Consider the following 14727-nt stretch of genomic DNA (forward strand, 5'->3'; position numbering starts at 1 on the left):
GAACCTTTCCCTTCAACTATTCTCCGTCTGATAGAAGATAATTTCATGGTGAGGGAAGTTGTGATAGCAAAGGTTTTTAGGTGCCAGTTTTGAAATGAGAATCCATTGAAGACAGTATACGTCCACATACAGGTTGCAAAATTACCAGCTACCACATGACACCAGATCTGTTTGGCTTGCAAATTATGATCAAATTTCAGTATTAGAGACAAAGAGGATGGTGTTTGGGTCTATTTTAATGGTATTATGTCTAGGTATCCAGAAATTCCTAAATCTTGCCCTATCAAACATCCCCACCCCCACTTCTTTACAGGGTTCCCAGGGTCTGTACAGGAAAAAAAAAAAAAAAAACAGAATAGGAATCAAAGTACAACTTTGTAGTTGAACAAATAATAAGCAAATAATATACTAAATGAGAACTCTGTGTGTGTATGTTGTGTGTTGGGGGAATACGGTAGAAATATTGACGTAGAAGATGACTGATTTTGCTTCATGAAAGGGAAGATGAAGTTCAAGAGTACTGCAAGCCTTTCCCAAAAGATAAAACCTGATCCACACTCAGGTGGGAAACCTGAGAAAGGGACAGGGGACCATGCCTTTAAATGCCTAGTCAATTCCCTCACCAGACATCACAGCCCGATTAATGCTGCAGGCAGCTGGGCTGTGCTTAGAGAGAAGTTAGGACAGGCACCAGCTGAGGTGTGGGAAGAGGGTCTGAAGTTGCCCCTTCATCACCATTCATTTAGTCAACAAACATTTAATGAGGGCCTGCAAGGATCCTATTGTGCTGGGTGCTGGGGATGTGGCATTGAACCAGACAGATGAGTTCCCTCTTCTATGGAACTGATTATATGCTGTTGGGGGTAGGGAGAAAGAGAGATAATAGACAAAAAACCCAAAAACCAACAAAACCAAAAATCCCCAGATAAATAAACAAGAAAATATCAGTTAGGGAGAAGTGCTCCGATGAAGATAAATCATGATAATGTGACACCAGCGGCCAGCAGGCTCCCCAGGGGAGGTCAGGACAGGCCTCTTCTAGATGAGTGGCATTTCAGCCAAGACCTGATGTTCAGCACTCCAGGCTCAGGGGTTCTTCGTCCCTGACCTCTGAATATGATGGGGCTGGAAGTGGTAAAACCCCAAGACCAGATGCAGTGCAGCTGACTGTATCTTGCGCTGACACATGGAAGAGAGGCAAGAGAGACTGGCTTCCTCATCCCATCTTCCTTATCACCATCTGATGCAGAGCATCTAATATAAATGACAGTATAGTCCTTCAGAACCCAACTGAGACCTGGACTAGGTCTAGAAGTAGGGCCTATCTCTAGTTGCAGACTCTAAACCTAATACTTACTGTGGAGAAAGCAAAATGTTTTCAATGAAGTAGAACTTTTGTCTCCAAGAGATTGTTTGTGATCAACCAGACAATCTCAGAACCCGAATCCATTGCTCATGGCTCTTTGCTATAAACCCTACTTAATAATCCAAGAGCATTTTAAGGGAGGAGCCAGAGGAAAGGTGACATATCTCACTCCAGATTCTTTTTGGAATGAACTGGGATATAAAAAGTAAATAAATCTCTGTCTCTGTCTCTCTTGCGCGCGCGCGCACACACACGCGCGCACACACACACACACACACACACACGCTAAGTATGTCCCATACTTAGCTTCTTTCTCTTCCATTGATGGTAAAGTTACATAGTGACTTCTCATTATGGAAATTAATCAGATCTTTATGGAACAGAGGGTGGTGGAGATGGCTTGCATCAGAGGGCAGCATGATAATAGAAATAGCTACCATTTATTGCCTTATCTTATGCCTGTAATATTCCCCCTGCTTTATATACATTGTCATTTAATCCTGGCCACTTTTTTTTCATATGAGTAAACAAGATCAAGAGGATAAGCAATTTGTCCAAAGTCCCTATCTGTCTATAATTTTCTCACTGTACACATAGATTTGGTGAGGTACACATATTATTTTTAGTATGTTTTGGCCTTAGATTTATGTTTGGATATAAATCTATGAACTGATTTTTCTTATATTATTGACTTATCCCTTCAATACTCATCAAATGGAGAGACTGGTCAAACATTTTTAGAAGGAGATTGTAGCAACACATACGAACCTTCAAGTTGCGAACTTTCAAAGATGCAAACGTTCGTTAGCGTGTCCAGTCACATAAGTTAGTTCACGTTGTCATGTGAGTGCATGTGGTTGTGCTTTTGTGTAGTTTACTGTACTGTGTTTGTTTGTTTTTTATGTATTATTTGTATGAAAAGTATTATAAACCTATTACGGTATAGTACGATATATCCGACTGTGTTAGTTGGGTACCTAGGCTAATTCTGTTGGACTTACACGAACGCACTTTTGGCACAGAACTCTTTTGTATGTAGGGACGTACTGCATTGGCATTTGGACATGTCAGCTTCTCATTCATGTTTTTAGTTGGTCAAGCAAAATAGAATTTTGAAAATCCACCTGAATACGTCAAAGGCATTGATCTACAGTCTTCCTTTATATATGAAAAACTGGCTTCCAGTTTGTTTAATCTGGAAACCAATCCCTTTTGACAAAGAGTATAGTAGAACTCAGGCAATGAGTGACTAAGTGGAAACATTAAGCTTTAGCTTCCACTATTCAGGGCACATTTTGATCCCTTTATTCACGTGGCCAGCAGAGACATGGTTTCACAGTGTTAATAACCCTTTTTACCAGCTCGGCTCCTCTAAAATGAAATAAAATTGTGGCTTAATTGCTGTTGGAACACCTAGGGGTAAGCCATGGCTAATAGTGAGTATGTAGGTGTGGAAAGTATACTTGAATTATTTAAGTCTATATCTATGTCTTCTGGAACTATGTGTTGTAAGAGATGCCTTTATCAGAGCATTTTCTAGTTGACTCACAGCCTCTCTAGTCTACCAGCTCTCTAGCTTGAAATAAATGGATTCCAGCATGTGATTCAAGAGTGTGAGAGCGTGTCTCACTGACCTGGATCACCCCAGTCCGGGTCAATTTTAAGCATCCCACAGCTATTGTTTAAAAACCAGAGTTACCTTTGTTTGTCCCGTGGTAGCACTGCCTCTTGGGACAGATGTAGGGAAATAGTTATGTCAGTGTTACTGAAAGGACCCTAGTGCTCCTATTGTATATTCACACTCAATAAAAGGCACATTTATCGCAAAGAAGCCTGTCTAGAATTCCTCGGAATTCTGTCAGTTGTTACTGATTATAACTCTTATAAAGGATTATGCATTTTAAAATTCATTTAATGTAAACTCAATTAGGACTTTATTAAAATTCAGATAAGGTATAAGAATATTTTAAAGAAAGCATTTGCTGAAAAATTCATGGGGTAAATATGACTATAAAAAGAATATTAAAAGTCTCGAAGAGAAATGCCTTTTTTGAGAACCCCAACTCTTACTAAAATAGATAGGCTAATTCCAATACTTTCCTCTACTGATTTGAACAGCATTCTTGAGGAATTCCATTAAGCTACATTTTGTTGGCTGAAATTGAATCATGTAAATAATAAAAATGCATTGCCTTTTAAAAAATACCCTATAGTTAGAATGGTCACTAATTCAAACTGATCTTTCTTAAAACTGGTCTGAATTAGTGAGGCTTTTATAGTATCAATTTAATACAAAATGATGTAGAATTACTTTATAGAGTCCTTTAGTGATACCGTAGCTGAGACTGTCAGACCAATAGGAAAAAAAATTTGCTTAGGGGACTCATATTTTTCTCCTCTGGTATATGATGGGAAGTCTGCTTTTCCTTTTTTTTTTTTTTTTTAATTGATGGCTTGTCACCTTGCCTTTATTTTTTTCCCATTGAGGAAAATGAAATATAGACAAACATATAACTTAAACACAGCTCTGAAACCGAATAAGGTAGCAACCTATTATTAAATGTAGAACAGACTAAACACTTTTTAAAAGAAGAATCGGGTTTCTGCTTTAGCTGTGTGCTTGTCATTTAGGCTTTGGAATAATCATACTTGCTGGGACTGAAGCACTTGATGGTAGACAGACTATGGACTGATTGGAAAACTTAGTGAGATGCTTTTTTTCCTAGTAGTCCTGACCATATACTTGTGGTCCTTCCCAGATGTAATGTGATACAGGATTTCCTATCATAGAAGTGATGGGTGAATTCCTAACTCATAATGCCAAGTTTGTGGCACTCTTCCGGGCAGATATGCAAGTAGAGCTTCTGCATGGCAAATGTCCTCTACCTAGCTATTTACAGAGGCAGTGATTTTATGAAAAGATGCTCCTGTTTTCAAGAAACAGACTCATCATTCCAGGAAGGGAACCAGATGTTGAAATATGACCAACTTTTCAATCTTTCATGTCCGATTGGTAAAGAAATCCCCACGACGCTTAAGAGGAGTACAGGAGGGTAAGATTTCTCACTTGCACTGGCCCTGGGTGTCGAGGTCTCCTGAGAACCTGGTGTGCTCTTTGTAGACTGTGAGAAGGCAGCATGCAGGCATTTCTGCAGCACCAGTGCAGATTTACAAAGGTAACAACAAAATACTTTCAACTCGGATAAAGTTCAAACTCAAAAGCTATTAACTTTTTGTTTACTTTGAGATTTGGGGTTATCTTCTCTCATTCAGATGGACCTCACTGGAGTGGAAGCACTAAAAGAAAGGGGAGCATAAGTCCTTAAACAGTCATCTCAGCTCTGAGTTCCCACTGGAACCAGTTCCTGTAAGACCTTGGAGTGTGGCCTGTCACTGCGGAACACACCTTAGATATTATCCCCTAGTAGAGCATCGGTCACTGTTATTCAGGACATAGAAATTGCTGCTGCTGTAGCTAACTGGTGCACGCTCTTGGTTCTAAATAAGGTGTAGATTACAAGAATTTTAATTTATGACCATGGATATTACCCACTTACTTCTGGTCTAATTTCAGCTGGAGTAGTTATTTGACAAGGCATTCATGTGGCTGAGAAACTCTGCCTCTTTTATTTAAGCAACTGATAGATTTAGCTGTCCCCCTTTTGAAGATTTGCACATTGCCTGGCTTACTTGGAACTGGTACCATGTGGGATCAAAGATGACTAGAGACCCTGTATTAATTCTAATAAATGTTAAAACAAAAGTTAAGCTCCATTTTCTGGTTCCTGTTGTAACTGGAAAGAATAGCTCATTCACAAGAAGAAAATGAATTAAATATTAGGAACAGTGTGCCTTATCTATTCCAAATGTGGATACAGATTACAGTTTTGCTTTTCCCTCACTCTTATCATACGGCAAAGAAAGTCACGTTTGGTAACAACTCTGGGGCCTTCCTCTGAGTCTTTGTCTCTGGGGATAGGAGGGAACCAGCTGTCTTTACTGCCCATAGCTCCCCTTGTTCCATAGCTTTGTTTCCCTATTGCTGCAGAGAGGCTCAGCATGATGGACGGTGCCATTACTGTCCTGTGCCATGCTCCTTCGGCCTCCCTTTGCTGATGTATGTAGGTGCATGCCGGTATCTGGGAATAATTTTGCATTAGAGGAGACAGAAAACATCTCTCAACTTTGCTTGGGGCTTGGGCCCCCAAATGCCAACCTGAATTCAATTTCATGGAGCATCTCATGAACATGTCTCAGAGTTCAGGAGTCTCATGGAGCCTCTAGGATTGCTATTCTCTCTACCTGGAATCATGGTCCTCAACCTGTAAATCTCCAACAAAGGAGCATAGAGGAATAAAAGGAAAATTAAAACCTGGCAAACTAAATTCCCATTGATGACAAGTGGTCTACTATTTCAGTTCTGTCATGTGATACTTTCTCAGGTTTTTTAGTCACAAAAATGTTCCTCTCAGATAGTGAAGAGTCTGTGGGCTTGTAATGCAGTTCTATTGTGTGAGGGATATAAATGATTCCAAGATATTTCAGAAGAACCAAGGATTGTTAGGAATGTCAATTACTTATACAATTAAGCAACTCCATTACTAAATGGGGCCAAAGGCGACTTTCAGTTTCCTCATAAGTAAAATGGAGGAAATAATTTTTACCTAATGTGGTTGATGTGAAAATTAATGAGATGATGCATACAAAGCACTTAGCACTATGCCTGGCATGGACTAAGCATCCAGTAAACGTATACACACGCACACACACACGCACATACACCCTTAACACACACACACACATACCACCCTTAACACACACACATACACCACACCACCCTTAACACACACACACACACACACACACCCCTTAACACACACATACACCCTTAACACACACCCACACCCACACACACCACCCTTAACACACACACACACCCTTACACACACACACACACCACCCTTAACACACACACACACACACACGCACATACACCCTTAACACACACACACACCACCCTTAACACACACACACACACCACCCTTAACACACACACACACACACGCCACCCTTAACACACACACACCCTTAACACACACACACACACACACACACACCACACCCTTAACACACACACATACACACACACACCACACCACACCCTTATATTTCCACTCTCACGTTTCGTCTATTTACACCTTCTGTTCATAAATCTCCTTTATCTATATATCTAGCCCTTGCCTCTGGCCTAATTTCCAGTGTCTGACCAGTTGTTACTGATGTTCCTGTTCAACTGTCCTTTATGTGGTCATATTTTCTTTGATCTACTAACAGTGACTTTTGCGGTATGCGGGCCTCTCACTGTTGTGGCCTCTCCCGTTGCGGAGCACAGGCTCCGGACGCATAGGCCCAGTGGCCATGGCTCACGGGCCCAGCCGCTCTGCAGCATGTGGGATCTTCCCGGACCAGGGCATGAACCCGTGTCCCCTGCATCGGCAGGCGGACTCTCAACCACTGCGCCACCAGTGAAGCCCCCTAAAAGTGACTTCTGAAGCGAACCTAGTTGTGGTGGTGATTTTAGGATTCACAGAATCATGTAACTTTAGAACTTTATTTGAAAGATGATGAACTTGAAGTCCAGAGAATGTAAGTAATTTCCCCAAAACCACATGATTTTCTAATCTGGATTTCTGGGTTGTCAGTGTTGTCTTTTACACATGCACCAAAGACCTTTGGACCTGGCAGGAGAGTCTAGGCAAAGCATGGGATTTAGATTGAGAAGGGATTATGTCCGAAAGTAAGAGAGGACTTAATAGTGATAAGATGGTTACAAATTGTGTGACCCTGTGCAAGGTACTTAACTTATTTCTCCTGTCCTAAAATAATATGCACCCTGCTTACCACATAGGCTCTTGTGAGATCTATTAATAGATTCTAGACGATGTGGGTAAAAATGTAAACTGCAAAATGCTACATAAATACTAATTTTATATTTTATAAGCCACAACACATAACTGCTATAGGTATATATTGGATACTTAGGCATATATGTGTATCTTAATAAATTAATTAATTTTCTAATAAAACTATTTTCAGTGAAACCCAATCCTTTGCATGTCTTTTATCTATAATGTCCAATTTATGATCGTCTGTTGTAGGCTCTCTGTGTACTGCAAAGAGAGCTCAGAAGCTTGGAGATTGGGCTAAGAATGGGAAAGAATGCAGATGGGTATTTTGTTGATTGGAATCCAGATCAGCCATTCGGTTACTTCTCAGGCAGTAAAGCTCTGTGCCCATAGGGTATCGGGAGACATTGCCTTGGAAGGGCTGATTAAGTGGAGATATCAAGCCATTTCAGCTTCATGGGTGTTAAGATATTCTTTGAATCTCAGTAGATAATTTACTGGGATTAATTACTCTAATAAATAAATAGGATTCTAATTTCTTGCCATATAGGAATTTCTAAAGAGAGTGCAGAAATTGCAAATTCGTATCAACTTGAGGGCATTCTTCATTTGACTGGTGGTGATGGCTTAGAGGACTGTGCAGGAAGAGATTTGAGACTGAGTGTAGGTCAAGCTGGACAAGGGCCATAATCGATCTAGCAGTGTCTGCCACAGGCTCAGGTGGGAATAATGCATGTATATATATAATGGAAATAGCACCAAGCCCTTGGTTATAATCCTAGTGTTGCCACATCTACCTGGGAGACCTTGGACAAGACCCTTAATCACTCAGGCCTTCCATTTTCTTCGCTTGTAAAATAATTGGTGTGGCTAGACTTCCCCACTGGGAAGTGGTCCTCTCTGGTTCTTTTATCTTCTGTTTCTGTGAAAAAGGCAGTTTACACAGTTTTATTCATGTCCACTCGAGTGCACCTTTACAAGGAAGATGACTGTCCTTAATAATTACAAAGGTGAGATTCTACTCTGCTTACGTTATAGGATCTTGTGAGATCTAGATTCTAGAGAATGTGTGTGAAAATATTTTATAAACTGCAAATGCTGCATAAATATTAAGCCACAAATAGTGGTTTCAGATCCTCCAGTTTTTAAGTAGTACGCTCTCCAGACCATCAAGAATATGAAAGAAATTCTATTCCTTTTAGAGAGTCTTCTCAAAACATTCTTTTGGCTACAGCAAAAGGAAAATAAAATTAATAATTATATTTTTAAGGGATGGAAGCTGAATGTGTTTGACTTGGAACCTTTCATCATCCTTCTGTGACTCCGAAAATGAGAGAAAGAATTGCTAAATTTTTATTCTCCATTAAGAAAAAGGAATTGAATGCTTGTTTCTCTCTTTTTGTTTGATATAAACATTTATAATTTTTTTTGTCCTCCCAGCCCCCTAAAATCAGGCTTAACATGGACTCTGTAGATATTTTTGGCCTTATTTTAGCTAAATCATGTTTTCCAGTTAAAAGAGAGTTATTCCACACCTTGCAATGTGTATTCAAACGATATGAGCTCCAGAAAGTCAACTGTGGGATCTTCTTGCCTGAAGTTGTCCAGAGGGAGGCTTGGGAAGCCCTCCCATGTCACAGCCTTCTACACATCATATTGCTCCTCTGGGCTTTATGGTTTTATTTTCTTCCATATTCTCATTTTATTTAAAGGGCTGGAAGATTATGGGTGGCCACTCGGCATCGTCATTAAGGCGAGGGGAGGGGATTAGTGAATTTATTAGCTCATACTTGCCACTGACTTTTGAGGAAAAGGTCCCGTTTATGATCCCTCGGTCTCTGTTTTCAGATCAGACTCCAACCCCAACGAGATTCCTGAAGAACTGCGAGGAGGTGGGGCTCTTCAATGAGCTGGACTGCTCCCTCGAGCATGAGTTCAGGAAGGCTCAAGAGGAAGAGAGCAGCAAGCGGGTAGGTTTGCTTGGACGGACACCTGGACAGGTGTCTCCTCTAGCACCTGCTAGAAACATCTGCATGGGAACTAGGTGGCACCGCAGACTGTGCTGATAATGCTCTAAAACAGCATTTATCCGTTTGCAAGTGTTTGATGGTTTTTTCTTTTGAAAATGGATGAATCCCTGGTTGTAGAATCCAAGGCTAGAAAAATCATGGGAAAAGCAGATTATCTGAAATACGAAATTGAAGCCAAAATAAAGTTACCTGATTCTTGACCTGAGTCAGAAAAACTCACAGAATTGTTCTATTCAAAAGTTGTTGTTTTACTGTGCTAAATAAGAGCAAGCTTTACCTGCGTGGTGAGTGCAAAAGACAAGGGTCAAGGGGTAAGATGACAAGCGAAGGATTGTAGCAGTAGAAGAGAGGATTTCACCTGATTTTGGCCCAGGTTGTAACTGTCTGATTTGCATAATCTTCCCGGTATCTCTCCACCACGTTCGTAATTCCTTCCTGGTCATATTATTGAACATCTGTTGTTGTGGGAACAAATAGGTTCACTATAAGTGTGGATTATTTGTCCTTACAAATGTAGAAAAGTCACTTTACGAATCCCTCCAGAATATAGTCAGTTTTTATTGTAATGTCATGTAAAGTGATTTAAAAATCACTTTACCAGATTAAGGAAAAGAAATAGAGTCACAACTAAATATGATAATGAAGCTTTTTGGTGTTTTTAAACTTTTTTGATAGACCATTATTGAATGCCCACAATGTACTCAACAACAAATTAGATACATCCCATGAACAGAGACTTAGACTGTGAAAGCTGGTTGAAAGGAAGCGCCGGCTACATCGTAATGGATTCTGAACTTCCAGCTGTTCCATCTGGAGAAGAAATTTTAAAAGGTTCTGATATTTCTCTAAGTGTTTCAAAACCTTTGAATCCTCCTCTATGTGAAATTATAATAATCCCCCTCCACCAGATTTTTCATGTCACATTCTCACATCAAAATAGCCATTCAGTCTGTACTGCTTTAGGAAAAATCCTGAAAATAGGTTACAAGAGGGGTTTAAAATCTCAGTCAACTCATTTGATTTATAATTAGTCATTCATACTTGACACGCCCCTACACCCGCCCAGTGAAGCGCCTTTTTTCTTTTTCAAAGCAAACACTTATTTAGCACTTATTTGCCAGACACTGTTCTGAGCACTTGATATTTTTAACTAAATAAAAAAGAAGGCATGCATTCTATATTTCATTGCAATAGAAATAGATTTTTAAAAAAACATAAAAATAGCAAGGGACCGAGGAACCAAAAAGTCTAGTAAATTTCCTCTGGTTGAGTAATAAATTTAGCTTTGCTGATGGACATGGCATATGTAGATGACTGAGGGATTAAGTTCATTCATTCCTTGAGATAGTCAAGGTTGGCTTCTTCCAAACTGTAAGAAAGGTGTGTACTTGGTCTGTATCGTCTTCATTTCTGATAGAAGGGTTTTAATCGAAGTGTATACCCTTAATTTTCCCAAAGACATTTTCCAAGATTTAACAGCTTTAGGAAGCCCATGGTCGGGGGGCGGATTTAGATCTTCTCCTTTGCATAGTACTCATGATCTCCTATATGAAGCCCCATGGGAGGAAATTCTTGCAGATCTGAATTCCAGGAAATAGTTTGCTTCCCCTGAGGAACTGAAATATTTTCTCCTCGTGGACATGAGAATCCTGTAACCAGTTCTGTTTCTCTTTTTGCTTTGACTGCTTGTTAACGTGAAGCCGAGTTGACTGCTTAACTTTGAGAACTTTTTAGAACACTGTAATGAGCATTTTACTCCCCCCACGGACTAGATTTTCAGTTCCAGTTTATATTTCCTCTGGTCCCGATTTTTAATTTAAGAAAACATTTTCATGCTATACATTTTTTTTGTGTGTGAGTTGCTTTTGATCCTTTGTGGGTTGAGTACAAATAATTAAATGCTAAAAATTAAAATAATTAGGCAAGCAAAGTTGAGGAGGACTATTGTCACTGTAGAAATAGTCTTTTTCTCTTTCACATGTTGCTCTTAGCAACACTAGTCATGTGATGACTTTGAGATGGGTATGTGGGTGGGGGACCCTGCAGCGAGCTTCCCCCCATGGTTTTGGGGTGGGCCCCTCAGGAGACCAGTGTCCCACACCCCAACTTCACTTTCACACACTAGAAGTTGGACAGCGTTCAGACTGTTGAGGTATCCTCTTCCATTGCCTCGTTCAAACGAGAGGGCCATATCCAGCCTCGGTGACCATGACTACACATTCTTGAGGCCTAATTCAGGATGACTCATCCAGTGGCCAGATGGGCTGTGTTGGTGGCTTCTGCCCTAGCATTTCCTTGGAAGCCACAGGATGGGGAAATGAGGAGTAGGAGATGCTCTCCAATCTGCCAACATACTTTTTTTTTTTGCGGTACACGGGCCTCTCACTGTTGTGGCCTCTCCCATTGCGGAGCACAGGCTCCGGATACGCAGGCTCAGCGGCCATGGCTCACGGGCCCAGCCGCTCTGCGGCATGTGGGATCTTCCCGGATCGGGGCGCGAACCCGTGTCCCCTGCATCGGCAGGTGGACTCTCAACCACTGCACCACCAGGGAAGCCCCCGCCAACATACTTTTACACATCCCTTTGACCACATTACTCCAGCTCCGAACATCCCTGGCACACTGCTACCCCCAGCTCCTACTTCATTTGTTTGTTCCCTGCTTGAAATGTAGGAATACAAGTTCTTTTTTCAACGCATACCTTGTCATCATTAAGTTTTGTCTTCTTCCTCCCTTTCACTCCACATTCAGATAACTATTCCTTTTTAATTTGAAGCTCCAACTCTCTTCTAATTTATTTTCTCTGAGACTTTTAACAGAAGACTTGCATTAGTTCCCTCAGCAAGTTTTAGTAAAGTGGGAGATGGATTCATTTATCGGGAGAATTTGGTTAAAAAAGGTTTTTGCTTGAACTTTCTAAGTACTTTATACAGAAATGTTAGAAAGACTGGACTGGTCCTTCCCTCCACCTTTAAAATTCTAGCTGAAGTTTGGTCTAGAAAATTCTCTCAAAGAGCAAATAGAGAATTGATCCTTGTTTAGCCCGTGTGGCTGTCTGTTGGGGAAAATTCTGTTCTACAGACTATATTTAATCCTGACACCCTTTTTCCAAAGCATCCCAATGTGTGTATAGAATGAGGACGGGCAAGAGGCAGGTAATGACCAATAGAAAAAGCCCCAGTGTCTGTATCCATAGCATATATTATATAACAGATGACACATTCCATAATTGCCTCAGTCTTTCACCGTAGTATAAACCCATAGCTTCAAAACTCTCTAATGAGAGAGATTTTTTTTCCCTTGGAAAAGCATCCTTCACTAGCAGTATCACAAATCTCAACTTGCCTACGGCTTAGAAGTCAGGCTGGTCCTGAAACAGATGAGAAACTTTTGTTCATCATTTATTCACGCAATAAATATTTTTGAGGGCCCACATTGTGCCAGGCACTGTCCAAGGCATTGGTGAATAGACCATGGACTAAAGCTGATTCTGAAACAAAAAAACAAACAAAAAAATCCCACCCTTCAGGTAGCTTACTTCTCATGGGCAAGACAAACAGTAAGCAAGTAAAAACAATAAAATGTATAATATGTCCATAGGTGATAAGTACTATAGAGAAAAATATGTAGCAGGGAAGAGGCACAGGGAGTGCTGGGGGTGGTCTGGGTGGGCATCACTGGTAAGCGGACATGCAGCCAAGACCTGAAGGAGGAGAAGGCTGAACCAGGTGCGTACTGGGGAGGAGAGTGGGGAGAGCAGCGGGTGCAAAGCCCTGAGGCTGGAGGGCGCTCTGTGCGCTGGAGGAACTGCAAAGAGCAAGGTACGTAGTGATGCAAAGAGTGGGCTGAGGGGGCCCGTCCAGGAAGGCTGTGTAGGCTTCAGCTTTTATTCTGAGTGAGATGGAGAACTGTAGGACAGTTGTAAGCAGAGGTGTGATAGGATCTGACTTATATAGTAGAAAGTTTACTTGGCTGCCTAGTTGGAAGTAAACTGTTGGAGGGGAGTGGCAAAGTGAGACCAGGTAGGATGGTATTCAAAGAATCTAGATTAAAAATGATGGCAGATTACTCCAAGGTACAGATGGAGGGGGTGGTTAGACTCTGGATCTAATTTGAAGATAGAGCCAACAGGAATTGCTGATGGATTACATCTGGGGAGTAAGAGGTGAACTTCAGGATGAACCCAGGTTTTTGACCTCAGCAACTGAAAGGATGGAGCTGTCTGTGGGAGGAACAGGTTTGAGGGGAAAATTGAGGAGATTTTTGCAGACTTGTTAAGTGGAAACATCTAATGGGCAAATGAATGTATAGGTATGTAATACAGGACCTGTCTGAAGATGTAAACTGGGGGGTCATCGGCATGTAGGTGGTTTTTAAATACATGAGACTCAATGAAATGACCTGGGCCAGGAGTGAATGGAAATGAGGTAGAGAAGAGGTCTGAGCAGGGAACGTGACAGAGTCCTCCATCCTCCAAGACAGAGCCTTCAAGTCTCCTCGGTGGGCAGAGATGACACAGAAGACCACGAGGCATGAAAAGTCAAGTCAAGTATGGGAACCCTAGCAGTAATACTGAATGGACTCCAGTAACTGGCAATCGACATGCCGATTTTGTGTTCCACGTTAGAGGAAGAAACAAAAACAAAAGATATTTTTTAAAAAGGGTGAATTGACCTTTCACATTTGATTTCTTTTTTAAAAAAGAGATCCAACAGTACATATCTAGGAGGTGGCAGATAGCTTCATCATATGATAGCAGTTGTGTGGGAGTGTGTGTGTCTGTATGTATAAGAAAGGAAGGGGAGTTGAAAGGACTAGAAATGAACTCCTTTGTCTTGCTGAGAGAAATATAACATTACAGCCTAACGTGGTGAAGGACCCTGAAGATGAAAAGCGCGGTGTATAAGTGTTAAGTGTTGTTATTCTCCCCTAGGACCTAAATCTGACTCATTATGCTGATGCAGCAATAGCAAATTAGGGCATTTCCATGCTCTAGAATTCCTACCCAAATGATGAAAAGTGCAGTCTATTCCCAGAGGGTGTTGACTGTTTAACACATGGGAACAGGGGACAAGCTACAATCTTAAGATCTTGGATCCCAGCTCAACAGGAGTCATGGAACAGGGCATGGCCAGGTCAGCCTCAGCTCAGAAAAATCGGCTGCTCAATCTGATTAAATTCTGTACCTGGAAATCATGTCACCGGACACTACCAGTTACTTGAGGAGAGAGGGCGCAGAAAGGGAGGCGCTTTGCCTTCGTTACAGTCTTGCTCTATCAGCTACTATCAGGCATGGCTGCTCTCTGGGGAAGATGTGAGTGGCTGCTGGGTGGAAAATAAGAGATACCAAGTTGAGCGAACTTGCAACAGCTGATGTTTCCGGTTATGTTAACATGTTGCTTCTATGATATTTGTGTAATACGAT

General features: G+C 41.2%; 1 protein-coding gene across 7 annotated transcripts in view; it reads left to right on the top strand.

Annotated features, from left to right (window-relative positions):
* The window catches only part of CREB5 (cAMP responsive element binding protein 5), a 412570-nt gene that overhangs the window by 82103 nt on the left and 315740 nt on the right, over positions 1 to 14727 (top strand). For all 7 annotated transcript variants that reach the window (XM_067746600.1, XM_067746601.1, XM_067746602.1 and 4 more), the window contains one exon: positions 9121 to 9242. In XM_067746600.1, coding sequence (XP_067602701.1) covers positions 9121 to 9242 — 122 coding nt within the window. The remainder of the gene's footprint in view (positions 1 to 9120; positions 9243 to 14727) is intronic.

The sequence above is a fragment of the Pseudorca crassidens genome, chromosome 8 (genome assembly GCF_039906515.1).
Source record: "Pseudorca crassidens isolate mPseCra1 chromosome 8, mPseCra1.hap1, whole genome shotgun sequence".
Lineage (NCBI taxonomy): Eukaryota > Metazoa > Chordata > Mammalia > Artiodactyla > Delphinidae > Pseudorca > Pseudorca crassidens.